This window comes from Pantherophis guttatus, chromosome 5 (assembly GCF_059756535.1).
Source record: "Pantherophis guttatus breed Tessera chromosome 5, ASM5975653v1, whole genome shotgun sequence".
Classification (NCBI taxonomy): domain Eukaryota; kingdom Metazoa; phylum Chordata; class Lepidosauria; order Squamata; family Colubridae; genus Pantherophis; species Pantherophis guttatus.
Genome location: NC_142067.1, coordinates 51,298,049 through 51,324,598, shown reverse-complemented (window position 1 = coordinate 51,324,598; position 26,550 = coordinate 51,298,049). Strand labels below are relative to the sequence as shown.

Here is a 26,550-nt window from a genome sequence, read left to right as displayed (position 1 = left end):
AAATACTTATGCTATAAATATTTACATGCTGCTTCTAAAATGCTAGTCTAAATCACTGAATATTCCTTTGAGGATGTTCTAGGGAGCTTTCTTTAACACAATAATTCTTTAGTTTTAACGACACATTCTGCAGTTGTTAGTTTTGGTTCTAATGCTAAATAGAAGGTGATAAAACAACATATTCATGAATATCTACAAAGTTTATTGAAGCAGAATCTTTTAAAACAGCTTATATTAAACAAGATGCTTCTGGTCTCTCTATTTTATAGACTTCTAGCCAAACAGAATTAGAGAATTGGATCACAGCAGTTCATTCTGCTTGCGCAACAGCAGTAGCACGACAACACCACAAAGAAGATACTGTGAAACTGTTGAAAACTGAAATTAAAAAACTGGAGCAGAAGATTGATATGGATGAGAAGATGAAGAAAATGGGAGAAATGCATTTCCTCAGCTTGTCTTCAGTTAGAGACTCTAAGAAAAAGAAAACGATTCTTGATCAGGTAGTTTTACTTTAATGTATTCAATATGCAACTCTAAAATAAATTCAGGCGACCTAAAGTGCTTCTTATGCAAAACTAAAAAGTTGTTAGACTTGTCTTTTCTACTATGTTTCCCAAAATGTGTATGTCAGAATTTTGTAAATGAGAAACAATCTGGTTTCTGCTTTGAAACACAAATTTCCAACATGAAAGGGATCACTTTCAAACTGACTTTGCTAAGGATTAAAATCATATGTAAATTCATAGAGCACAATCTCTTTTTGAGTTCATCTAGGGATGCTAATTAATATGTATGTTTAAAATTGCAGTGTATGCCACATTGAACTCCTGAAGGAAACTCAACAAAAATAAATAAACAACAAAACTTGTATTCAGTAAACATATTTGACCTGTTCTGAGTTATCTAGGACTATTCAATGTGTACAGAATATTATCCAGGGGAAAACTGTATCATACAGATAGTCCTCATTTAACACTTATTGGGATCAAATTCCATCATTAAGTGATATGGGCATAAGTTGGGGGGGGGAATCACATGACAGTGCTACTTAGTTATGGCGGTTTTGGCAGCCCTGATTGTTGTTAAATTGAGGTCATTAAATTAGAACCTCATGTTACCATGACATGCAACTTTCTGCCAGCTTTCTAATTGACTTTGTCAAAAGTGCCAGGGGATTGCATGACTCTGCTGTTATATGAAGACCAATTGCAAGTTCTACTTGTTTAGCACCATCATAAATTTGAATGGTTGTTGAATGACTGGACATTAAATGAGGAACACCTGCGTAATGGGGATTTCCAGCCAATTGGAAATATTTTCCATTAGCAAGGTGAAGAACACAAATGATGATACAATTGGTGAAATTTAAAACTCCGCAGAGTATTTTATTTATTTTACATAAATAAACATTGGCTTTAAACTGATGATGTCAATAGTCTAGAGAGTCTTTTTCTATTGAAGTGGTGCCTTCATATCCTTATGATACTTCATAAAAACAGTTTCTAAGTGATTTTGAATCTTTGAGTGAAGAATCTGGCCACAATAAAGAAGAAATTGAAACTGGACATCTGTGGAAAGCATGATGAACTTAAGACACTTCTGTTTTTTAAAATTGTAATCTTATTAATATCCAAGTAACAGCTGTCTCAGGATCTCTATCTCTTTTCCTTTTTTCAAAATAAATGTATTTACTTTGTTCTCATTTAGAACATCAAATTCTTCCTTCTTCATGCAAAATGTGATCTGTATAAGATTGTATAAGATAAGATATATTTTTTCTCCTTAATTTATTTTGTCTTCTTGTAGATCTTTGTTTGGGAACAAAACTTAGAACAGTTCCAAATGGACCTCTTTCGATATCGTTGTTACTTAGCTAGTCTTCAAGGAGGGGAACTGCCAAACCCAAAAACACTACTTGCATTTGCAAGTCGTCCAACTAAAGATGCAATGGGTCGTTTTGGAATCTTTTCGGTGTCCTCCTTTCATGCACTGGTGAGTTTAACTTGAAGGTTATTTTTTGTTAAACTAGGTATCACCTGGTATAGAGTGAATGCTGTTGCTATGCAACATCTGGTCTCTGCTCCTGTAGCCATAAAAAGCCAAATGTATTCTTTGTGACAAATGTTTCTCTTTCTCTTCCAAATTCCTGACTAACATAGCTTTACCTTAATAGCTGCTTTTCTTCTGTGTTATAAATTTATAATTCCAAGACTGCATGGACAGAGGTTGGGGAAATGGGGAGGAAAGGGAAAACAGTAGAAAAAAATTCTGCTCCTGTTTCTGGAAGCTTAATAAATCTAAATATCATCAATCAATGGAAAAACTTCTCCCATTGTAGAAAAGAAAAGAACCATTAAGACCAACAGTATAAGTAGCAGCATCAGTACAACTCACATATAAAAAATAATTGACCTGTTGAACTAAGTGGCCTTCTGTTGTCTCCAATTCGTTTTAAAAAGACTATTTATCTAGGACTTGTAATGTTCTCTATTAAAAAGGACTTAAGTAGCTTACAGTCCTTATTATAGTAATTTGGTTAAAATAAAAATTAGAAACAAATAAAAATTCAAAGGCACAATACTTAATAGCAACAACACAACCGTGGTAATCAACAGTACCATACCCATCGCAATCAGAAATTTCCTAGTACCATTCTTCAGAGGCAATTCAACTATCAAAAGCCTTCCAAGAGCACCAGATCTTAATTGCCTTCTGGAATAATATCAGGAATGGCTGGCTTCTTTCTGGGTGATGTTCCACAGGAAAGAGGCCACCACAAAGAAGGGACACCTTTTGGATCTTTGTTGACCCTTCTTTGTGGTGGCCTGTCTACTGTGGAACATCACAGAAAGAAGCCAGCCATTTGTGATATTATTCCAGAAAGCAATTAAGATCTGGTGTTCCTGGAAGTGGAATCAGTCTATTTAGTGAGATGCAGTTGGGAGGAGTTTAGTTGGGAGGGTCTTTGGTTGGGAGCCACAATAACTCTTTCCAACTGCATCTCACTGGATGGACTGATTCCACTTGGACAAGGCAATCTTCAAATTGTATAACTTAATCCTCCAATTTAAGATGATAAGCATTTCTTTGATGCTGCTACAGTATTTGCATTGCCTTTAATACTCTTAAGAGAATATTGAAAATTTAAACTTTTTTTTAAAACCGATCCAGTGCTATTATGTGCAATTGCTCTTTTCACAGGAGCAGTGTATGTGAAACCCAATTTTGAGCAAGTATTGAGCACATCTATCTCATCCTAAATAATCGTTTGTGTATACATATGTGAACATATGTATTTCTTGGCATTATTGTGAATCTCTTAGTTAAGGAATTTTTTTTGGGCTGATAGGTGGCAGCTCGCACAGGTGAATCTGGTGTCAGAAGACGAACACAGGTAATGTCAAGATCAGCAAGCAAACGAAGAAGCCGGTTTTCTTCTCTTTGGGGCTTGGACACTGCTTCAAAGAAAAAGCAAGGGAGGCCAAGCATTAATCAGGTAGCCCAGGTGGTTTAATAATTGAAAGCTTTGAAGATGGTCCTTTTGTTATTACATTCTGTTCTTTTCTGTTGGGACACAGGTCAGATATGAACTATAATATTACACAAAAGTAACATACATTACAAAATACATTATTGTATTTATTGTCTTTCAACCTCCTCCACAAATTTTTAAACTTTGACTATATGTCTGTTTTCTGTGTCACCAAGATTTATTAGATGGAAATTTGTTGCCCATGATCTACTTGATGCAGGCTATTTCCCATTCCTGGGTCATGTAATTTTGAAGCTATGATGGTTTCTTTGCATTTCTTTTCTACAGGAAAAAAAGTATGATTAATTATTAATCAAGTCTCGAGGTTTATTAAAAATAAGCTATATTCCTGGCACTCAATTCAACTTTCTTAATTTTATATTCAAGCACAAAATGTAACAGATTTTCCCATCAGAGAGAGTTGGGGTGGGGGGAGGCTTCAAATCTAAATTTGCAATGGGAAACAAGTTGGAATCTGGGCTTTTGAACCGCAAAATAGCAAGTCTATATCCTAGCTTTTCTAAGAAGGGACATGCCATCTTGTAGATACTTTTTCAGACTTCATATTCCATGTGCTGAAGAGCCTGGGTGGGATTAAGTGTATATATGAGTTGTCCCCAATATAATTTCATCAATTTACAGATCTAGCATTTTAACACAACCGAAAAATAATCTGTTGCAAGTATTGATAAATATTTTAACTTAGTGTCCACACAAAGTGTTTTGGAACCAGAATTGGCTTAAAGACACTCCTTTATAATATAGTGAATATTTGGTTACAATTTATAAATGCTGCCTATTAGCATCCCTCACTTCTGGCTTGAAAAATGTTGTTCTGATTCTTGCTTGTAACTCTCATTTTTTTCCAAATGGTTGCAGTTTAGAATGAGTACATTTTGTACTTTGTTTGAAAAGACCAGGTAACCAGTATAATTTAGCTATTTTTGTACTTAGAAACTAATTTTATCCAAGTATAATTGATATGCAAATTTTCCTCCTGAGCCCTACTTCGTTTCTTCTATCAACATGAAACGTTTCCAGATTTAGCAAGTATTTGCATCATCTTACTGTATTTAAAATAGCACAATTTCTTTGTCTTTTGAAGGTTTTTGGTGAAGGAACTGATTCTGTAAAGAAATCTTTAGAAGGAATATTTGATGACACTGTGCAAGAAAGTAAGGTAAAAAAAAAGAATATAATTAATTTACATAAAAGGAGTTCAATTAGCTTGTGACCCAGAACCCAGTACAGTGAAGCAGAGTGAAATAATATGAAATGAAAATCTGAAGTGAAGGGAAAGTGAAGAAGAAGCAAAGCTTGAAGCATGATGACAGCTCAGTTCGAAGTCTGTTTGCTAGAGATATGAAAGTTTCTGAATATTCACTGGCATTTGAATGAGCAGTTGGTGGACACAGAACTAGTCAGATTTTTTTTTATTTTAAAAATAATAGATAGAAATTTCTTACCATGAAAAATATTTAGACAAGAACTTGCTGTTATGAGAAGCCTATAGATTTCCATGCTTATTAGGCAGATATTAGCTGAAGTAGAATTGAATTCTGCTTTCAAATCTATGGTGACACCTCCTTTTACAAATATGAAACTAAATATTTCTCTCAGATTATATAAGGATATAAAGACTCGGGTATTTACCCTGCTAGATCAGATCTCACTTCAGATTTAACAAGCATTTACAGTAAGTAGCATAGGGGAACTTTATGCCCCGTTCAGACTTTTACTGAGTGTGTCGATAGAAAATGGACTGGTTTTGCAGTCATATTCCCACTCCTCTCCTGCATTCACATGTTCGGGAAGGACCCTGAAGGGAAGCTGAATGGGTGTACACTTAAACAAGAATACAGCTCTCCACTTGACTCAAGCCTCAGTCATAGTGGGAATTGTATTTGCATTCAAAAGAGTACAAGTCCACTTACTCTTCATAGTGTATGGCCTGAATATTATGGAAACTGACTTAAAACAGACAAGACTGAACATGTGCTTACGTTCTCACCTCACCTCACGTTCTCCATGTGTTCGGGTGAACATCTGTTTTCGAGACAAAGTATTTGCTGATCAGCTTTCTCCTCTCTGGATAAATATATACCTTCATTTTATAAGGTTGATCTTATTTTTGGTTGAACTGACTTTTGTTGTTAAATATTTTTCTTCACCATGGTATATACCTTCATTTATCCAACATGCTTTGGTACTTTTCTATACCTTTTCTAAACTGTGAAGAGCTTTTATACCCCACTATTTTTATCTTACAAAAAACCCTCGGCTTCACGGCTACCAGAAAGAATCAATTTTTGTAATATTTTTCTGAAGAATTCATAAGAAAAAAGTCAAATATCTTATTACAGTCACCAGGGCTATATTCCTTATTAATGATATGTATGCAAAGCCAAATGCAGAGATTTTCATCAATAGCAAGTATAATTCTTCTTCACATATTACTTTGCTGCCTGGACACTTTTGATTTCCACTGGTGTTCCTTCATGTTAAGAGCCCTCATTCCATTTTCTTTTCCTGCTGCCCACAACAGAACATTCATTAACTTTCTATCTGTGCCATTACATGTGACAATGTCTGTTTGTGCCACCAGTAATATACTTTTCTTGAGTAGGAATGGGCAATACTGATTTTTTTCAATGCTAACATTAAACATACTTGAACATATAATAACATATTTCAGAAAATATCAGGTCATAGGATATGCTGTCATAAAGTCTAAACATGAATGGAGTATTTCCATTTCATATTGACAAACCTTCATAGAGACCTCAGCTAATTTACTTTTCTATATAGTTGATCAGTATGTATAGTTTAGTGAGACTTCTGTTTTGGTAAATACAGTTCTGTTTTGCCTTTTTCGTATTGTATGTACATAACTGAAACAGTGTTTTAAAACATTATTATTAGGGCCAGGGGACTTATTTTTAATTGAGCAAATGGGATTTAACCATTGAACCCAGATTGAACCATTTAAAACTAATGGGAATTCTATACATCTATCACTTGATAGAAATGGTAACCTCAGGGTCTATTTTAAACTTACAAAAGCAGCAAGCATTTGAAATGAATGCTGCAGTTTGCTACAGGGCATAATTCTAAATCAGCCAATTCCATAGTGAATTTACCACCTGAATTTATTTCTACTGTATTAATACAAGAAAACGTTAGCTTTAACTTCAGGGGCACAACTCCAATATATGCAAGAAATTTAGGAGAAACAAACTTCCCGTTGGGAATCTAATGCACGTATGGAATTGTTAAGAAAACTGACAACTGGGGGTTTTACTATTCAGAATCAGGTGACTAATTCCCTGTATGTAATAAAAAAAATGCATTAGATTTTATAATTTAATTTGATAGAAAATAACTCTACCTTAATAAGCTTGTTCTTAGTAGAAAACCTGAGTTCCACTTAATCAGAAATATTTTCATGGCATTTTTCAGAGAGAAAAAGAAGTAACCCTCACTACTGTCCATCCTCATAATCCCGACTCTGACATCTGGGTTCATGAGTATTTTACACCATCTTGGTATTGCCTGCCAAATAACCAGTCAGCTTTGACTGTCATCCACCCAGGAGACACGGCAAGAGATGTCTTGGAAATGATTTGCAAGGTAAAGTAATAAATTATACATAAATAAATAAAATAGTGTGTGTGTCTGTATGTGTGTGAAACGGGGGTGGGTGGGTGGGTGGAGAGACTTTATGGAATTGGTATTCAATTGGTAATTCAAATATTGAATTATTTGAAATGATAAGTATTTGAAATGATAAGTAATTATTGATAGGTGGCTCCAATTTCAAAGCATTTCCACTAAAGCCAACAGTTCTGTGATTTTTTTCCCTTATATGCAAATAAATTACACAAAAAAGTAAAGGTGCATTTTCCATACTTGAGTGATCTATTTTTAATAATCTTGGATGCAAAGTGCACACTTGAAGATTTTGAGTTTGAAAATCATACTGAAATCTGCTTTCCTTCCAGATGTATTATTGGAGGATGGGAGTAGGAGAAATGCTTCAGTTTTAATTCATTGTACTATATTATCTTTTCAACTAGGTTTAATGCAATTAAATTCAATGTCAGTATAATCTGAATTTAAATGATTTAGTGGAGAACATTTCTACAGGCCGTAAATACTGGAGAAAATAGATGCTCTGATATACTTGCATTTCACAGCTTCCTGTAGCTTACCTTTTTGCATGCAGGGAATTACCCCTCTTTAAATAAAATGATGAAACCTTGATTGTGTCAGACATTCATACTAATAAGGTCTGCAGGTAGTTCTTGGTTAACAACCACTTGTTCAGCAACTTTCTGAAGTTAAGACAGTGCAGAACAAGTGGTGGTTTTGACTAATTCTCAAATTTCAGCTATCCCAGCACCCTTGTGGCGCTTGAAAACTGGCTCACACAATGTTTGCACCACTCCACTGTTACATGTGTCCCATTTGTAACCTTCCCTGCCAGTTTCCCAAAACAAAGTCAATAGGGAGGATGGCAGGTAAGGTTGCAAGTTGCTCAGGTAAATCTCCCCCACTTCTGCATCCTCCCTCAGCCCCTCTTTGCTCATGCACCCTCCCTGGCCACCTGTGCACTTCTATGCACCTTCCTTGAACCTCATTATGCTTGCACTGGACCTCCCCTGCCTGCGGCACCCCCTCCCACATCTGACATTAGCACTTGAAGCTCTGCCACACTCATGCCATGTTTCTCCCTCACCTTTCCCACCAGTTGTGCACCCTCTCACTCCTTCTTCCACCTGGCAGCAGGTGGGACTTGCAACTTCTTGTTAGCTTTCCCACTGACTTTGATTGTTGGAAGCAAGCAGGAAGTTACAAGAAGGTGCTTGCTCAATGATCCATAATCCTTGCTCAATGACGACAATGGGGACTACAGGGATTATTCATTCATGTAGATACTAAATAATGTTATATTTGAAAACGATGAACAAAAATCTCCATAATCCATTAGTGGCTCTGTTCATACAAAACAAAACAGGATTCAGAAATCTAGTTCAGTTCCTGGCTTTTCATGCAATAGCAATAAGAGGTCTCTGATTAGATATAATAGTTTGGAAACAACATAAACATAAACATAAACTCTTTCTAATAAATTCTGAGATACTGCAACTGCCCCTGTTGTTGGAAGGAGTCAAACATGCCATCAGATAATTTATAGCTATACAAGCTAATAATAATTTCAGGCTATCATTTTCTGTCAGTATATTCACTGTGTGAACTATACCTGTGCACATATGTCAACATTTTTTTCATCAGGCTTTGAAATGTCAGTTTCTCTAAGCAGCAAGTATCTTTCAACTCTCCTCTTGTTCCAAGATGGTATTGACAGAAAAAATATTCAATATGATATGTATATGTATATTCCATATAATATGTGTATTGTTGTGGTTAACCCGGGAATCTATATGTCAAAAATTTTTCTGGATTCTTAGGTGAGACCCATTAGTTATTTGATATATACAGATGTGGATATAGCTCTTGACAGGCAGGTTTTTAATTGTTCAACTTTCTCAATACTGTTCCTTCACATTAACAATTTATTTTCTAGCTTTAGGTTATTTCTATTTGTGGAATTCAAGATTTATGTAATGGAATACTCACCATTTGTAAATTGTTAACATAGATAGATAGATGATAGATAGATAGATAGATAGATAGATAGATAGATAGATAGATAGATAGATAGATAGATAGATAGATAATTCTGGAAGTAAATTTTCAGAGAGAGAGAGAGAATTTGCTGTATTGCGACAAATTGAACTAATAATTTGTTTTCCAAATTAATCTTTACACTTGAGAAAAGAATAATTAGAAACGATGCACATTGTAATTTACAAAGTATAGGAGGAATGGATGTGCAGTTATAATTTAGAAATAATCATCATTGTTATCCATGGTGTTCATCCCCTAATAACATAAACTAACCAAGTAAACTGAAACACTAAAACAATGTACTTGAAATTTTGTATTTTCTATATTTAAATTACATCTTAAGGGAGATTTGCATATATTGAATGAAAAAGTATTAATTTAGTTATATCATATATCATTTAGCAAATAAATTTCTATAGATTGATATTCTTGAAGAAAAATATTTCCTTAACACTTTTATTATTTATCAAAATAAAGTGATATTTTTAAAATGATACACAATAGAAAACATTAACAGTGATTTTAGCAATGATTTTATTTTTAGAACTTTTGTATAAATAATTATACACTTAATTTCATATTGATGGTAATTTTTATAGATAGCATAGGTAGAACATGAGAAGTTTTTTCTGTTCTTTAGTTTACAATATGTGAAACCTAAGCATATACTTTTTTGAGACCAATGCTACATTGTTTTAAATGAATTCACTTTAACTAAACTGATTTGTGATTCACGCTATGTGTCTGTCTCTTTCTTTCTGAATTATCTACATATGAAAATGCTGATGGTTCTGTCTGCCCTGTAACATTTACTAATGAATCTTTCTCTTCTATCTCTTGCATTCAGCTCATTCTTTTTCCTTTAATTCTCTGAACCACATCATTTCACATCAGTTTGCCATCTGCCATCTGAGAATCAGTCGAGTTCTGGTATAGTAAACATTTCACGCTCTACAGTTCATATAGCTTCTTCATGCTCTAGATGTTGTAAAGTCTCCCTATATTGTAATTTTCACTTGGTTCATGAGAACTAAAGATGAAAATTCTAGCCTTTGTTAAATGTTCAGGACTGTAATTACTGCTCGCCATAAATATGCTTTGATTTTGATGTTATCTACTATTCATTCATCTATTAAAAGGAGACCCAATATCTCGATTTAACACCATGTAGTTTTTTAAAAAAAGAAGTGAACTCCACTCCTATCATTTCCAAGCAGGCGTGGAATGATTACTGTCTAAAATTGCACCTACTACTATTCAGTACAGGGAATACATAACTAAATGGATCTGTTATTCTGATCTGATTTTTATGTCATAGTGTAGCTTGTTTGGACATGGCTTATTCTCTTGTGAGAACCCAGCTAATTGTGGTATTCTATAGATGAAGATCAAACAAATCATGAGCTTAGCTTGATGTGTGAATTCAATCATTGGAAAGCAGTTTAATCCTATTCAAGTAACCACTAATAAGAAACTTATTGTTTCAAGATAAAAAAGACTATTCTATAGTATCAGTCCTAAAATTTGAAGTCCTAGGGAAAAGAAATATCTTAACTTTCCATATGTCTCCCTCATACAAAATAAACTATAACCCTCCCCCCCATAAGAAGTTGTCCAGATACTGCCTTTCATCAGCATACGTTAAAGTTATTCGTATTTAGTATGATGCTCCTAAGTCATTAATTTCTCTGTTCACTTTAGATGAATTTTCCTGCCATGTTTTTTTGGTTTCTGCACTTAGAAGTTGAATGAGGTGCAGAATGTACCTAAGCTTTCCGTGGATCAGTAACTTCCAAAACGCTATTGGAAGGTCTTCGGTTCCATTCATGTGGTTTTATTTCTTTGTTCTTATGCTGGCCTCTGAAGTTCTGTTTTAATGTGTTTGAGAAGTATGCAAGCTTCTCAAACAATTTCTTCATCAATACATTTTGCATCTAATGTGCTTTCATATTCCGTTAAGCTTGAACATATTATGTTTAGCTGAAAATATGTCTACTTCCCTTACATCAAGATAATTTAATTTTAAATGCCAGCTTTTAAGATATAATAAAAGAGAAGATGGATTTTTATTTGAGCCAATCTTCTTTTGAGGAGGGTGGGTGGGTGGAGATCTGCATGTGTGAAGATTGTAAGCAATGAGCACTTATGGGCAAGATAATATCTTTTGTGTTGGTATAAATGTAATAAGACCCACTGGAACTCATGCCATAGGATACTGTTAATTAGAAAACACTGCAGGAAAAACGCTGTGTTAATCTATGGTAGCATAGAAGTAGGAGTCTAATACATCTCTAACAAAATACTAAAAGCATACGCTTTCATGAGTTGCAGCCTTTTATTAAAACTTGTTAGAAAAAATGCTACCAAACTCCCGTTGTTGTTGTTTACTGTTAATTTGTGTGATTCAGAATAGAATTTGTACAGGTTTACCTAATGTGAATAATTGTTGTCTTTAGGAGTGTAGGTGAATAGCAATCCTAATTTGCCCAGCTTTTTTCTCCATGACACTATCATTTTCTTTGTGCCCAGTCAAGAAAACAAAAACAAAAAAGTGTGTGTGTAAGTTGTCAAACATCCTTTTAATGCCAAGATATTGTAGATGCAGTCTTGTAGCTTCTGTAATGTTATTTTTAATCTCAGCAAGAACAGGGCAGTGCTACTCTTTAATTCCAGAAATAATATAAGATTGCCTTTCCCCCCCCCCCCCCCCCCCGCCAGCATGGAATCTCCTATTGTATTTTTTTTAACTTTACTTTATTGATTAGCCCTTGGGCCATATCAAAGTGCAGAGTTCCAGACACAAATTATTACTAAAATCTGATAAAAACAATTTAAAATGGAATTGGATAAAATACAATTTAAAATGAAATTGAAATAGAATACGATTTAAAATGAAATTGGAATAAAATACAGTTTAAAATGATAGCTTTGATTAGCCTATAGGCCATATCAAAGCACAAAGTGCAAACACATATCACCAATAAAATCTTATACAAACAATTTAAAATAAGAGTAGGGTAAAATACAATAGTTATAGGATAAGATACAATATAATTTAATACATAAATATATAAAATAGAATACAATGACCTAAAATTATATTTCGGTATCATCCTTACAATCTACCCAATCAGTCCCACGTATGCAGATCTCAATCGAACCATTTTGTTTAAGTACTGTGCTGTGTTAAATGTTATTTTCAGGTTCTGGCCACACATAAAAGTAATTTTTTTTGGTATGGGGATCCCAATGGGTCATTCGTTTGGTATATGAACCAAAGTACCTGTCTCTCACCCCCTTATACAAGCAACAGTCAAATAGGATGTGAGCCAGGCCTTCTACCTATTGCATTATTATATGTGGTTGCTGTCTGGGAAAGGGCAGGAACATAGGTGTCTTCAGTTGAATCACAGTGGGCAATTCTTTAAAGAAAGGATTCATATTTTTTCATTTGAAGGAAAGAACGTTTGAGGCAGGGGTGAAATCCAAAATTCTTCCCTACTGGTTCTGTGGGCGTGGCTTGGTGGGTGTGCAGTGGAAAGATATTCCAAATCTCCATTCCCACCCCACTCTGGGGCCAGCCAGAAGTTGTATTTGCCAGTTCTCTGAACTACTCAAAATTTCCTCTACCAGTTCTCTGAACTGCTCAAAATTTCTGCTACCGGTTCTCCAGAACTTGTCAGAACCTGATGGATTTCACCCCTGGTTTGAGGGCATTCAAGAGTAAGAAAGAGAAATATGCAAGTTAGTGGTACGATAATAAGGATATTGGCTAATAAAACTGGCTAACAACATTATAGCAGATTTAGGCTCATAATGTTTTTGAAGAGAAGGAAATACTCTTGCTTGATTTAGTTTTGTAATTCTTTTAGCCCATTAAGACTTTGGAATGGCATCTATGGTCATCATTGATCAACTTTATTTTTAGTCTATTTTAATCAATAATGGGAAATTAAATTATTATTATTATTATTATTATTATTATTATTATTATTATTATTTATTGAATTTGTATACCGCCCTACTCCTGAAGGACTCAGGGCGGTGAACAGCCAGATAAAATACATATAATACAAATGTTAAAAAGCATTAAAATACAATTAAATAATTTGGCCCGGAAAACGAAATTTAAAACATTGGAAATACCATAACGTATGGCTAATTATAACTGATTAATTTTAATTTATATAAATTGTTTTAGATGAGAAAAGATTGTAGGAAATCATCAATCATTGTTTCAGAACAATGTTTTCACAATAAATGGAATTTATGTTACTAATGTTCCCCTTTATACTCAGAATTATAATATATTTTATGACCTAAAGACAATGGATACATTCAGTAACAAACTAGGGTGTACTATATGTAACCATGAGGTTTTTATTGGAAAATAAGAGAAAGAAACTTGTTAATTTTAACATTATGTTTAGTACATTTATTTCCACCCCGATCTGATGTTTGGAGATGTTTCCATTCAGAATAATGTTTTGCCTTTTCAAATTAGGAAGTCAAATGTGACCAGTTCTCTTTTGAGCATCAATAAAGTATTTTTCTTGGGTTGTTTAGACAATAATTTTAAACTTTTCCTTTTAAGTAGAGCAGACTTTTCCCTCCATTAAAAGATGCATTTCACTAAACGAAATGATTATTGATATGGCTATTTATTTTCTTTTTTCTTTCAGGCACATCAGTTGGATTACTCAGCTCACTATATCCGTCTCAAATTCTTCGTAAGAAACCAAATAGAATGTTACATACCAAAGCCAGAAGAAGATATTTATGAATTGGTAATGTTAAACTTATATAAATGCCTTATAATTATTTTAAATAGAACTTAGAAAAAAAAAGGAGATTGCTATTACCATATCTTGTCTCTTTGGTAGTTCTGATATTAAGAACTCTAAATATAGACCAAGATAAATTGAGCTTGCATGTAGTGGAACAAAGGAGTATGTTTACTTTTAGTATTTTGTCACATCCTTCAGAGAGTTCATAGAAGTAAATAGGCTGAGTGTTTATGGCTGAGGTAAGATTACTAGTGAGCATGGGATTTGAATTCAAGTCCCTTTGCATTTAATAATGAGATCGAAGCTCTTCAGATATATTGGGACTATAATATCCAGAATTCCCAGGTAAGGCAACCCCTCTGTTTTTCTAGGAATTTGGAGAATTGTAGTTTTAATACATGATGCTAGATTAGGAAATACTCTTTTAGGACATGCTGACATTACTGTCACTCTTATTCACTAATATCTTAGTTTATATTGAGAAAGGGAAGGAAAATGGCTCTATGAAAAGAAGGAGGAAAATAAATATTGTGGAAGAAAGAACTAAATTTAGACATTAAAGGTGAAGAAAAAATATAACTTCAAAATATTATTAAATTTACATTTTATAATCTTACAGTGTTCTGAAGTAATGTGACTGGGAAAGGCATATATACTGATCTCTAGAGGAAATGGTTGAGATTATGTGATAAAGAAGGAATATTGTGTAAATTTGCTTTATCAACGGAAAACTACATGGTACATGTCTACAAGATTATCAGGAGTTAAGCTCCACATAACCCAATTAGAACTTTACCATACTGTGATTTTTTTCATCTCTATCTTCTCTCTACATTCAAAAGGGATGCTGCATGAAAAATGACAAGGAGCAGTATAATTCTATGTAACTAACTCTTTTTAAAAATATATTGTCTTTTCAGTTATATAAAGAAATTGAAATCTGTGAGAAAATTACACAGCAAATTCATCTTGAAAAATCTGACACATTGGATAATTATGGTGAGTTTGGGATTATGTATATTTGTATACATTTGTATATCAAGTTTTCGCTTACACATGTATCATAAAATACTTTAATATTCACAACATCAGCTTTCTTTTATCTACTTCTATCTAATAGCATTCCAGAGGTGTTGATTGCAAGTCATGACATTCTATCCAATAATGGGGGTTTGGAATTATGAAGCTGAAATCTTTAAAACCAATCTAGTCTGTAGCCACATCTGAGGATGATCATTTTAGGTGGCTAACGTTGATACTACTGGCCATCTTTCCATTTTTAAAATACAGAAAGGGACCCTGTTGAAAAATAAGCCACTTCTCAGAGGAGAAAGAAAGTAACTTTTCATACTGAAACTAGGAGATAAAACTGTGCATTGCTGAATATGAAAACATTAATCTTCAATGCTGAAACTTCCAGGAAATGTTACATTTCATATTTAGCGTTGTTATTTGATACATACATATAACATCTTTTCAAAACTACCCTGTTGGTTTGGATGCAGTATATCTCTGAGTTTTTCTACTACTATTATTAAATAATCTAATAATCTATTATTATTAAAAAATAATAGTCTTTGAATTTAACAATAAATCCAGACACAATCCTGTATTATTATATTGTGTTTCCAGTCTATTTCAGTGATCAAACTCTTCCCATCTGTAGCATTTATCTGGAGTTCTGTGAGTTCTTAATATTTAGCATTTTAAAATCCCTAAATGGCTTATTATACAGCTGCAGGAAAAAACATTGAGATCTGGTATAACCCAGCAATGCTGAATTCAAGGCTTATATGATGAATATGTATTGGCTAAATTTTGACATTGGTTTGTACAGTAACATGTTAATATATGCTTCCATGTAGAATACATAGAGTATATACATAACTGCTTCAGTGACTCCATCCAGCCACATCATTCTCTGATGTCCCATTCTTCTTTTGCCCTCAATCGTTCCCAGTATTAGGCTCTTCTCCAGTGAACCCCTCCTTCTCATTGTGGCCAAAGTATTTCAGTTTCATCTTCAAGATCTGGCCTTCTAAAGAGTAGTCAGGGTTGATCTCCTCTAAGACTGACAGTTTCTCACTTAGGAAATTTGATGAAGCAGTAAGCACAAAACTTATTGTATACCCTTAAAGTGCATCATACAATATGGTGGTCACCATACATTGGTAAATCTCTATGTATTGAATACACTATTAAATTACAAATACAGTATGTAAATGCTTCTTTCAAATGTAATAATATATATTTATTAAGCTTGTTAAGCTCCTGGAAATCAAATGCACCTATTTGTTTTATTTTCCACTACTATTTGGAAGAAAAATACTCCTATTATTTGGCATTTATCACCAATTTCAGTAACACAGAATTGGGGTTCATGGCGATAAAAACACAGCGCTTTTAGATTGCGTGAAGCCTGCAAGTTCTAGGTTGCCCATCTCTATTTGAAAGGAATATTACAAAAAAAACCAACAACAACAACACTAAGTACTTTTCTATTGAAAGGAAGGCTGCTACTACTGCATATACTGTACTACCCTACCAGGAGCCTTGGTAGTACAGTGGTCTAAAGCACCCTGTTATTAAGACCAGCTGCCTGCAATTACTGCAGGTTCGAATCTCGCCAGGCTCAAGGTTGACTCAGCCTTCCATCCTTTCTAAGGTAGGTAAATTGAGGACCCAGTTGTGGGGGCAATAAGCTGACTTTGTATAAATATACAAAAAAGGATGAAGGCTATTGCTTAGCACATTGTAAGCTGCCCTGAGTCTCCGGAGAAGGGCGGCATATAAATCAAATTTTTATATATATATATATATATATATATATATATATATATATATATATATATATAGACACACACACATACATATACACACACAATAGGTATATGCATTTATGTTTATTAAATTTATGTTTTTCATAAAATCATAAAACGCCACTGAGTTGACCCCATGGTCTTCCAAATTAAAGTATTCCCAATAGATTGCTGTTCAACCAATTAGTGAAAGTTACCTAACAGTCTCTCTTAATTAATTACAATTAATTATACTGTCGAACTTTCAGGAGTTTTAAAAACTTTTCAAAAAACCTTTTCATAAATTTTTTTCAGTCTGACTTAACTTAAATTTACTATTCATGTTGCGCAGTCTAATTCATGAAGGTCTTGATTTTTGTTGGTATGATATATTTTCAAGTATTAGAAAAGAGTGTTATATTTCATTTTACACGGTATTCTCAAGGCTAAACTTACTCAGCTCCTTAAGTATGTCTCTATGAGATCTCATATTAAGTGCCGTCATCCTTGTGTTCTCTGAGCCTGAACCAGTTGTTCTGAATCTGTCCTAAATTGTAGTGCCTGAAGTGGACATAGCACTTAAGATGGCAGCTGATCAAAGCAGAGTGAAATGGAATAAATACTTTCTATGATGCATCCAAAAATTGCCTTTGCTTCCTTTGCAGCTTCATCACTAGAATTATATCAACTATTATTCCAATATCTTTTCACAAGTATAATCATATAGCAGGGTATGCTCCATTCCTAAATGTCATGTGGCAGCTCTAAGGAGCATTTTCAAATGCTAAGAAGAACATTTTTTCACTAGTTGACCTTTCTTTGGAAGTTCCTTAAGAAAAAGATATTATCAATTTATTAAAGCTTTCTTTTGGGCCGTTAACCATTTATCCTTTCAGTTATTTTCAAGATGGTATTCTTTGCAGCTGGCAAATGGTTTTCAGAGTTAGGGTTATTTATTTATTTATTTATTGGTTCGATTTATATGCCACCCTTCTCCGGAGACTCAGGGCGGCTTACAATGCGTTAAGCAATAGCCTTCATACTTTTGTATATACCTGCTTAGTAGGGCTTTTGCCCCCCCCCCAAGCGGTGTTCTTTTTTATACAAAGTCAGCTTATTTCCCCCACAATCCGGGTCCTCATTTTACCTACCTCGGAAGGATGGAAGGCTGAGTCAACCTTGACCTCTAGCTGTGTTTTTTCCTCAATATCATGTGGTTCTGAGGAATCCCATTTGTCTTTGCACAAAGTCAGTTCCAAAACATTCTTTACTTTCTCATGGCTTGATGCATATTTAGGCATACATTATTTTATTCATTTATTTATTAAACAAATGTATATAGCTGCCCAGTTCACATATAGCTGACTCCAGGTGGCTTACATCAACGTTTAGAAAATTTACTTTCATTGTACAATCTTAATTTAAAAAATTGAAATTCTGTTTGCATCATGTTTTCTTGAAGGGAAACATTTCATCTTCTACATAGTCTGTCTGAAAGAATAATTTCATTTATCAATCCCAGGAAAGCCCATCCTGCACATGAACCATTACTGTAGCTTTGAAAGTAATGATGCTATCAATGACATCTTTAATAAAGGCAATTAAGCTTTCAGCACACTTTTATAAAGCAGCAGATGGTCAATGACCATCAGGCCTAATCCTATTACTGTAGAATAATACAGATAATAGTTCTAGCCAATTCCTTCCTTTCTCTTCAAGGTCAATGTCCTTGCATTGTATACTGTAAATGATTCCTGATTTCTCGTCTTCAGTCTTTTGGTTTGCTTAAGATGTTTTAGAGGAATTTAGTTGGCTGTGTGCTACAGTGATGCCATGTAGTTGTAGTCTGTTGGTTATTTCTGAAATCCTTTTAATTTATGAGTATGTTATCCTTTTCATAGATTGTCCTGGTTGTGCTGAAGCAAATTCTGTGCACTATGCACTTTTTGATAAAGTTGTGTCAATATCTATTTTGTTGGTAAATGTTTTATAGGTCTATTTTTTGTTTCTGGCATACTGGATTGCTGCACTGCAGTGTGTTTGTACTCATTTGAAAGATGTTCTTTGATAGTTTCTCTTATGGGAGTTGGGTTGTTGTTTTGGTAGCGGAGCACTCGGTTGCTTTATGTTGTTTTCTGATAGTCCTGAGTTTCTAATTTGCCATCATTTCCTGTTCTGATGAGAATATCCAGGAAGGTAGTATGTTCTTTTTTGTCTTCTCTTGTGAATGTTATTTCTTTAAAGATATTATTAATTGTTTCACATGCCTGCTGTAGTTGTTCCTTTTTTGTCAGGTATGGGTCCATTATGTGACAATACATAATGGACCCATACTTTGAATTATATGTTAAGCTCCTAGATATTGCACCACAGTCTCTGCTATGAATCCTAAGACTGATGATCCCATAGGCGATCCACTTTAATATCTGTTTTTTCCATTTTATAATATTCCACTATAAATATTTTATATCTGAATCTCCAAACTAGCATCCAATCTACTAAAGCTGTTTCTCTCTTATACATACTGCTGATTTTCCCAATGACTGCCAGATTTTAAAGCTGAATTTTAAAAACCAATTTGCATGCAGTAGTATACGTAGATGACTGCAATTGAGTACACATGCTATTTAACATACCCAATTTTTCAGAGTTTCCCCAAAACGTATGTACTTTGTATATGTGCAAAATCTGAAGAATAGAACCATAACATTTGACTCTAAGCAAAGAATAGTAATGCTGGGAGAAGTGTTAAAATTTGGAGAAATGGTTGTATAACATGTCATTTATTCTATTATTACTTGAATAAGGTGGACTTTTTTCCTTTTTTTGGGAGGAATCAGCAAAGAAAAACAGTTTGCTTACAGAGAACCAAATGCTTCCTTTTAAATACTATTGCTTAAAATATTAACAAATATTCTTATTTTGTTTTATTATTTTAACAGGTTTTTCTCTATCCTCAATAGAAGAAGAAGGGGTTCGTCGTCTCCACATCAACAGTGTCAAAGAAACAGGTCTGGCTTTTAAAAAAGGTAAGATGCTAGAACATGTTCTTCTCTAAAATGTCTTCAGCCTTCAAGGATTTTCCCCTCTCTATTATTTAAGAGTATACCATCTCTTGTACTGTGTAAAAATAATTTGTGAATAGATATAAGAAGCTGCGATTCTTCAAAATTATATATCTATCCATCATCTTTTAGATATTATATATAATAATGGGTTAGTGTACACTTTCTTTTTGCTATTGAAAATTCATGATCGTAAATTTACTGTATCTTTAGACAACTTTCTAATTTAACAAAGCTGCTCTAACTGTAAAAATTCAAGAATTTAAGTATCCTAGAGTGCTCAAGAGAGTGTGGGTAAGTGTAGTATGTTCCCCTTTAGTTGTTTGTCTAATGACTGTATAAGGGCAGGAATATCTTAAAAATTAGTGAAAAGGGAATTTTAAATGTTAATAGCAATATACCATTTTTATGGAAAAAATAAATTTCAAAAAGTCCATCCTAAAGACATTTGCAAAAGGAACTATCTAGCCTGTATTCTAAAGGAATCTACCCTTGAAAACCTTGATACTTTTGTTTTCTGGGAAGATTATATATTCAATTGGATCCATACTTAATTATGTGTAGAGTTAGACCCACTGCAATTACATTTAATTTGGCATGACTAAATTGTTCCAGATCTTGTGGTCTGTTCTAACTGTCCTGGCATAGCTGCAGTACCAGATGGAATGGACATTTTGTTTATATGTTAGCATTGCAGCATCAAGTGAAGTTTGTGTGTGAATAAGTCTAAGAATTTTCTAGAACTTAGGTAATATAGAAGAAGGGTGGAATATTTCTCATTGGCAGATATATATATTCAGCAAAAGAGAGAAAACTATTAAAGAATTAAGCCTGGTAGAACCTGATGTTCCTATAACTTGATTCCTGCTGGCTTTTGACTAATTGTTAAAGAATCTCCAACACTTTGAAACATCTAAAAAAATAAAATAATCTTGTAGGGACTGGAAAAGAGGTTTCATCCTGAAAATCTAAGTCACAGCTCAGAGATCCTAAGCTTGGGAGGGCATTGAAGGTTATTGAAGGCTCCTTCAAATCAGCTATGATTCATTGAATTCTTACTCTATGTACATGAGGGTGCTGTGTTTCTGGCCAAACACTACAATATACAATCTTACAAATTTTCTATCTAGACTTATGCAATTTAACATTCCTGGAGTGATGAACAAATTGTGTATGAGAGTGGGCAACTTTATTAAATTGTGACAACAACAACATGAATAAATCTTTGAAATAGACTGGCTCCCAAAGGAGTAGGCCAGGCTGTATACTCTCCCCTCATTTATTTACTCTATATGAATACTTATTCATCAAAGTCATCTTGAAAATGGCATGGTTCAGACCATTCTCATGCATCTTCCCACCAAAGTGGTACCTATTTATCTTCTTGCATATAACATGCTTTCAAACTGCTAAGTGGGCAGAAGCTGAGGCAAGTGATGGGAGCTCACCCCACCACTCAGTGCTAGAACTCGAATCTCCTGAGACAGACCATCTCTAGCATCATTAAGTCACAGAGCCACCATAATTTCAAAGCATTTGTGTAGGAATAGAATAGCTGAAGTGACATCTTTACAATTTGTGCTTGGAACTTGGCTGTCATATATGCCATGGTTTACTGTGACTCAGATACTGTTGGACTAGATTAATACAGTAGAATGCATTGTGAATAGTGTCTGGAACTGTTTCATTGATGATCAATAAAATGCTTCTTATCTCAAAATACAGAATGTACAGGAAATGAAAGGATTTGTTCTTTGGTATCTACATCTTAAGGAAATTAAAAATCCTAACATTAGGTACAGGGCACCCCTTGTTGAGCTTTAATATGTTCCTTTTCAGGTCTGAAAGCAGGTGATGAAATTGTTGAAATTAATAAGAAGGCTGCTGAAAACCTGAACTCAGCCATGCTAAGAGATGTTCTTGTTCAGCCTTCTCTGTGCCTTATTGTACAGACTTATCCTGAGAGAGAGGCAGGCCAGAATCGAATACACTTACCACCTCGGCGGATGGATGGTTCTTTTGACTTGACTGACAGTCCATTAAAATCTGTATACAGCACCCAAGGTATTCATATTTATTGGCATGAGATTAGCTTACACTATGATCTCTTTCTACTCAAGCATGCTGTATGTAACCACTTAAGAATACAAAGTGCTCTAGACCTTTATGTAAGCAAATTCCAGGTTATGCTTGTTGTTTCACCATGTAAAAGTGCTAGATATCAGTATTATTTAATAGTTCAAAATGAGGTAGTTACAGTTGGAAGTAACTACAGTGATTAATCATATATGAAATTAGTCATTTCAGGATAATCAATCGTAGTGCTGGATTAAAAAGAGCAGTGACTTTCTGTTTACATGCTGGACTACAGAATGTTAAGAACAGACTCCAATTTTTAAATTCTTTTCTTTCTGTGTATAGAAATTCACAATTGGATGGCGAAGAGTATAACAAAAAATACCTGTGGGGAATTTTTCTGCGTACTTGTCAGAAACAGTTTAGCGCAATTAAAGAACTTGTAGAGTGTAAATATAAACTATATGAACTGGCTAAAAAAGTAATTTAATTATACAAAAATAAATTGTAAAAACGTGGAGTATGTCTGTAAAAGATGTGGAAAATGAAATAGAACTAGCTATATTTATAAAATAAAATTTAAAAATATAGGTGGATAACTGTACATCTATCTCCCTGCTAGGTGGCAGCACCTAGCCAATCTTGAAAAACTAAGCAGGTTTCAACTATTTTGTACTTAGGACACAGAAGACAGCAAAGGCAATCCAACATATGGAAGTCAATATATGGAAATCAGTAGGAGTTCAATATATGGAATTCCATATGTATGAAAGTCAGTAGGAGTCAATCTTGACTTGAGGACATTTTACCTTTTATGCAATTATTTTTATTCTATATCATAGGCATGTTCTAAAGAAACCTTAAAAAAATATAGTAAAGAAACCTAGGAAACTACAGCTTGGTCTTCTGTCTCACATATAGGACAAAAACATTCTTACATCAAAATATATTTGGCCACAAGATGTCAGTACTGACCTATATGGAAGGAATTATTTGTTACACTAAGTACACTTGACAATAATAAAACAAAGCTAAAAGGGGGTTATTTATAATGCAATGAAAATAGGCCTTCAAATGCACTGTATGCACATTTTATACAATTTAGAAGATAAGTCCCTTTGTATTCACAGAATATAGACTGTATGAGTCTTTTACTTGTGTTCATTAGAAGAATATTAAATGTTCTTTAGAACACAGTTTTAAAGTTCTATAGTTTCTGCACAATGTATGTCTACTCAGAAAATCATTAAAGGAAGAAAGGACCAGGAATTTGATTTACCACATAAAATATGATGCACTTTAACTGCAGAAAATTATTTACAGAGTATAGAATGTTTCTTCATGCCTTCACTGAATGTAATCCCTAAAATGGAAAAATATAGTAAAAGTAATAATATCATACTTGTTAATACTACACTTGGGTATTTATATGCCTTGTATGTTTGCAAGTAATCAGGGCCATCCAGAAATAAGGATTGATATATGTGTGTGTGTATATAACTTTGAGTGTGCATGTATTGTACATGCATGCATGCATGCATGCATGCATGCATTCATTGAGTCATTCATTCCAGGAGTCACCCATTATACAGATCATAGCGATAAGAATATGCAACTGTATTTGATATTATTTTGGGAGGCAATATCTGGTTTAATCTCAAGGATAGCCACAGGCTGTGGTTCCTACTCTGCTAACATTCTGTGTTTCTTCGTTGTTTTTCCTGAGTAACAATCATGTTCAGTTAGAAAAGGCAAGGAGATGTTCAAAAAATCAGGTCATCCAGATTGCATCAATATAACAACTAAGATGAGGTGATTTAAATCTCCAAATTTTGAATTTGCAAACTGATGAAAAAAGCAAAGGAGGGTGAAAAAAAAGAAAAGAAAATAGAACAGGAATAGTGTTTAGCTCTTAGCAACAACTGAATTTTTGAGCTAATACTGGACCGGGAGAGGAAAATTTAATTTGGTCCCAAATAACCCCAACATCTAAATATCATGTCGGAGCCTCACTCCAAAAGGCAGCAGGCCTCCTAAACATATTGTAAAAGTAGGTAGGAAAGATAAGCTAAATTAAATACTAATATTAATTGTTTTATTTTAATTAGATGGCTAGTTACCAGTGTGTAGCATCATTTGTGTTTAACAAGAAAGTTTTATTGAGGGGCAAAAAGATTTAAAGCTACAAAAGACCTATGGAGATTATCAGTCATCCAGGTCATGGTTGTCCCAAAGGTGCTTTTTCAAGAGGCAACTGGACTTTCTGGTTTTTCTTTGAAGACATTTCCTTTCCTTTCCTTTCCTTTCCTTTCCTTTCCTTTCCTTTCCTTTCCTTTCCTTTCCTTTCCTTTCCTTTCCTTTCCTTTCCTTTCCTTTCCTTTCATCCAAGAACCTGGTTCATTATACTAATAATATTTAATATAAAGAATCTTCTCTGAAATTCTATAGCCCACATCTGATAACCCAAACACAATCTACTTTATTCATCTTTTAATGCCACAGACAATATTTTTATTTTATGAAAAGACAAACTATTGAGGCTTGCATCTACTGTATAATTAATATTACAAGGTAAACATTAAGAGTCCTATATTTGCCATATTCATTTGCCAATATTTTACCTAATTTTTCATGAATGTCAGTTCTTCTCACCCAGTCCTCATACCTTTAATGTAATCCAAAGATCATTTATTTTTTAACGGCCAAGCAGGAAAGTTCATAGTCTGAAGTCAATGCTACATCTTCTATAGCATGAACAGATAAATAAAAATGAACCATAAGTACAAAATAAATACAACAAAATAGGACAAGTGCTTCACTACAGTTGGTAGAAATGGTATGAACAGCTTGTATTTTTAAATAATAGCATTAATCATTGTTAGTGGATAATTGAAGTAAAGAATTTATGTTTCTAAGAATGGAAGGCACTACTGATGGTTCTTTATAACTCAATATTAAAAATAGCTCTCTTTGGGGGAATAATGTCTCTATTGCAGGAAGCAGATTATTGTATGGTATATTTTTTGTGTAACAGGAAAGAAAGTGCAGATAGTTATACAAAGTTCATTAGCATCAGCTAAGAAATTAATATTGACTTAAAGTCACTTCTCCATATCAAATGAAGTTATTACAGTCTCATATATATATGACATATCACAGGTATATGACATTGTTTTAGCTATTTCTATAGATGCTTTAAACAACTTTTTTTTTTTTTAGAAAGGAATCCATTGTTAGTTGAAAGCTGAGTATTTAGATATCTCAGGATTGGAATACTATAAACAGATGAAATGGAATATACAACAGAGTAAAAATGCATCCCTGCTCAGATCTACTTATATAATCTTACTCTGATCTAGGATCCAGTAAAAGAAACACATTTTTGAGAGTCTTGCCAACATTAGAGAAGAGAATAGGAGACTTTTATTTTCTTTTTATTTCTTTTTGTTTTGTTTTGTTTATAAACTGTTTTTTGTATTAGTACTGAAATGTTACCCATCCTGTTATTTCATCCTTGTTTTGCATCCTGGCAGGACCTTTGCTCAGCAATGATCAAGACAACTGTATTGAGGTATCTCTAGAAGAGACAGAAGTGAACATCTTGGAATCCTCTGATGAGAGTGATAAAACAAGCAAGGTGTGAAACTTTCATTTTCACATTGTAAATAGCAAAATCTCTGCTGTCTCAAACTTGTAATGCCGATTTCACAAGAATGTGATTAGAGAATTGCTTCCAGGAGAATATTGTTCTTTTTTTTCCCTGCTTACAACTAATATGAAATAAAACCAATTAGTGCCTTGATTATAGCTCATTATCACCTGCTAAATCCAAATGTTTCCGTTAATAAACGCAAGAGCTTTGGAGTCCTAATAACTACCATGAGTTTCAAATATTGATATTGCCCCTTTTTAGCGTGTTACTGCTTCTTTGAATGGCACAATTTTACACACATGTATGCAGGCCACCATTTTTAATATATGGTGTGTGTGTGTGTGTGTGTGTGTGTGTGTGTGTGTGTAAAGTTGTACCACAGTTTTCATGGAAAGAACCTAATTGGAAAGTTATTTCAGGGGCATCTACCTTTGACTGAAGCAGAAGACAACAATTGTATTAAAGTGACTGAACAAATGGATTTCTAATTGCTGATCATTAGCATATGAGCTTTCCCATTTAATTTTCTTATCTGATAGCTTAGTGCGAAGTTTGTTATCTTGAAGTTCTTCTAAAGGTACATGTATGTGAAATATAATTTAGAAAGACAGGCACCCTGCATCATACGTGAAAGGTAATTTTCATCTGATGAATCCAATTTTACATGGGAGGGATAGGCTTATGCAAAAAACACCTACTTCATCTAATCTTCAATATGTTCAGTGACAGGAGAAGGTTCAGTCTGAAGGACAACTATATAGGCATTTACATGTGCTTGGCTACAGCTAGTTCAATTGCTTCCAGAGCATCTACTCTTATTTATGCAAATTAGAATATGGTCCTTGAGCTGTCCAATGTATGGACCTTTAGAGAGAGGTGAAATCAGGCATAGGGCGTGCTCTCTGCTGACTTCATGTCCTTGAAATAATGTCTCAGTGTAGCTGAT

General features: G+C 33.9%; 1 protein-coding gene across 17 annotated transcripts in view; it reads left to right on the top strand.

Moving 5' to 3' along the window:
* TIAM1 (TIAM Rac1 associated GEF 1) overlaps positions 1-26,550 on the top strand; it is a 196,862-nt gene that overhangs the window by 146,483 nt on the left and 23,829 nt on the right. For all 17 annotated transcript variants that reach the window (XM_087895077.1, XM_087895070.1, XM_087895067.1 and 14 more), the window contains 10 exons: positions 270-503; positions 1,810-1,995; positions 3,353-3,499; positions 4,641-4,715; positions 6,995-7,165; positions 13,909-14,013; positions 14,934-15,012; positions 19,754-19,840; positions 21,716-21,940; positions 25,486-25,589. In XM_087895077.1, the coding sequence (XP_087751203.1) occupies positions 270-503; positions 1,810-1,995; positions 3,353-3,499; positions 4,641-4,715; positions 6,995-7,165; positions 13,909-14,013; positions 14,934-15,012; positions 19,754-19,840; positions 21,716-21,940; positions 25,486-25,589 (1,413 nt within the window). The remainder of the gene's footprint in view (positions 1-269; positions 504-1,809; positions 1,996-3,352; positions 3,500-4,640; positions 4,716-6,994; positions 7,166-13,908; positions 14,014-14,933; positions 15,013-19,753; positions 19,841-21,715; positions 21,941-25,485; positions 25,590-26,550) is intronic.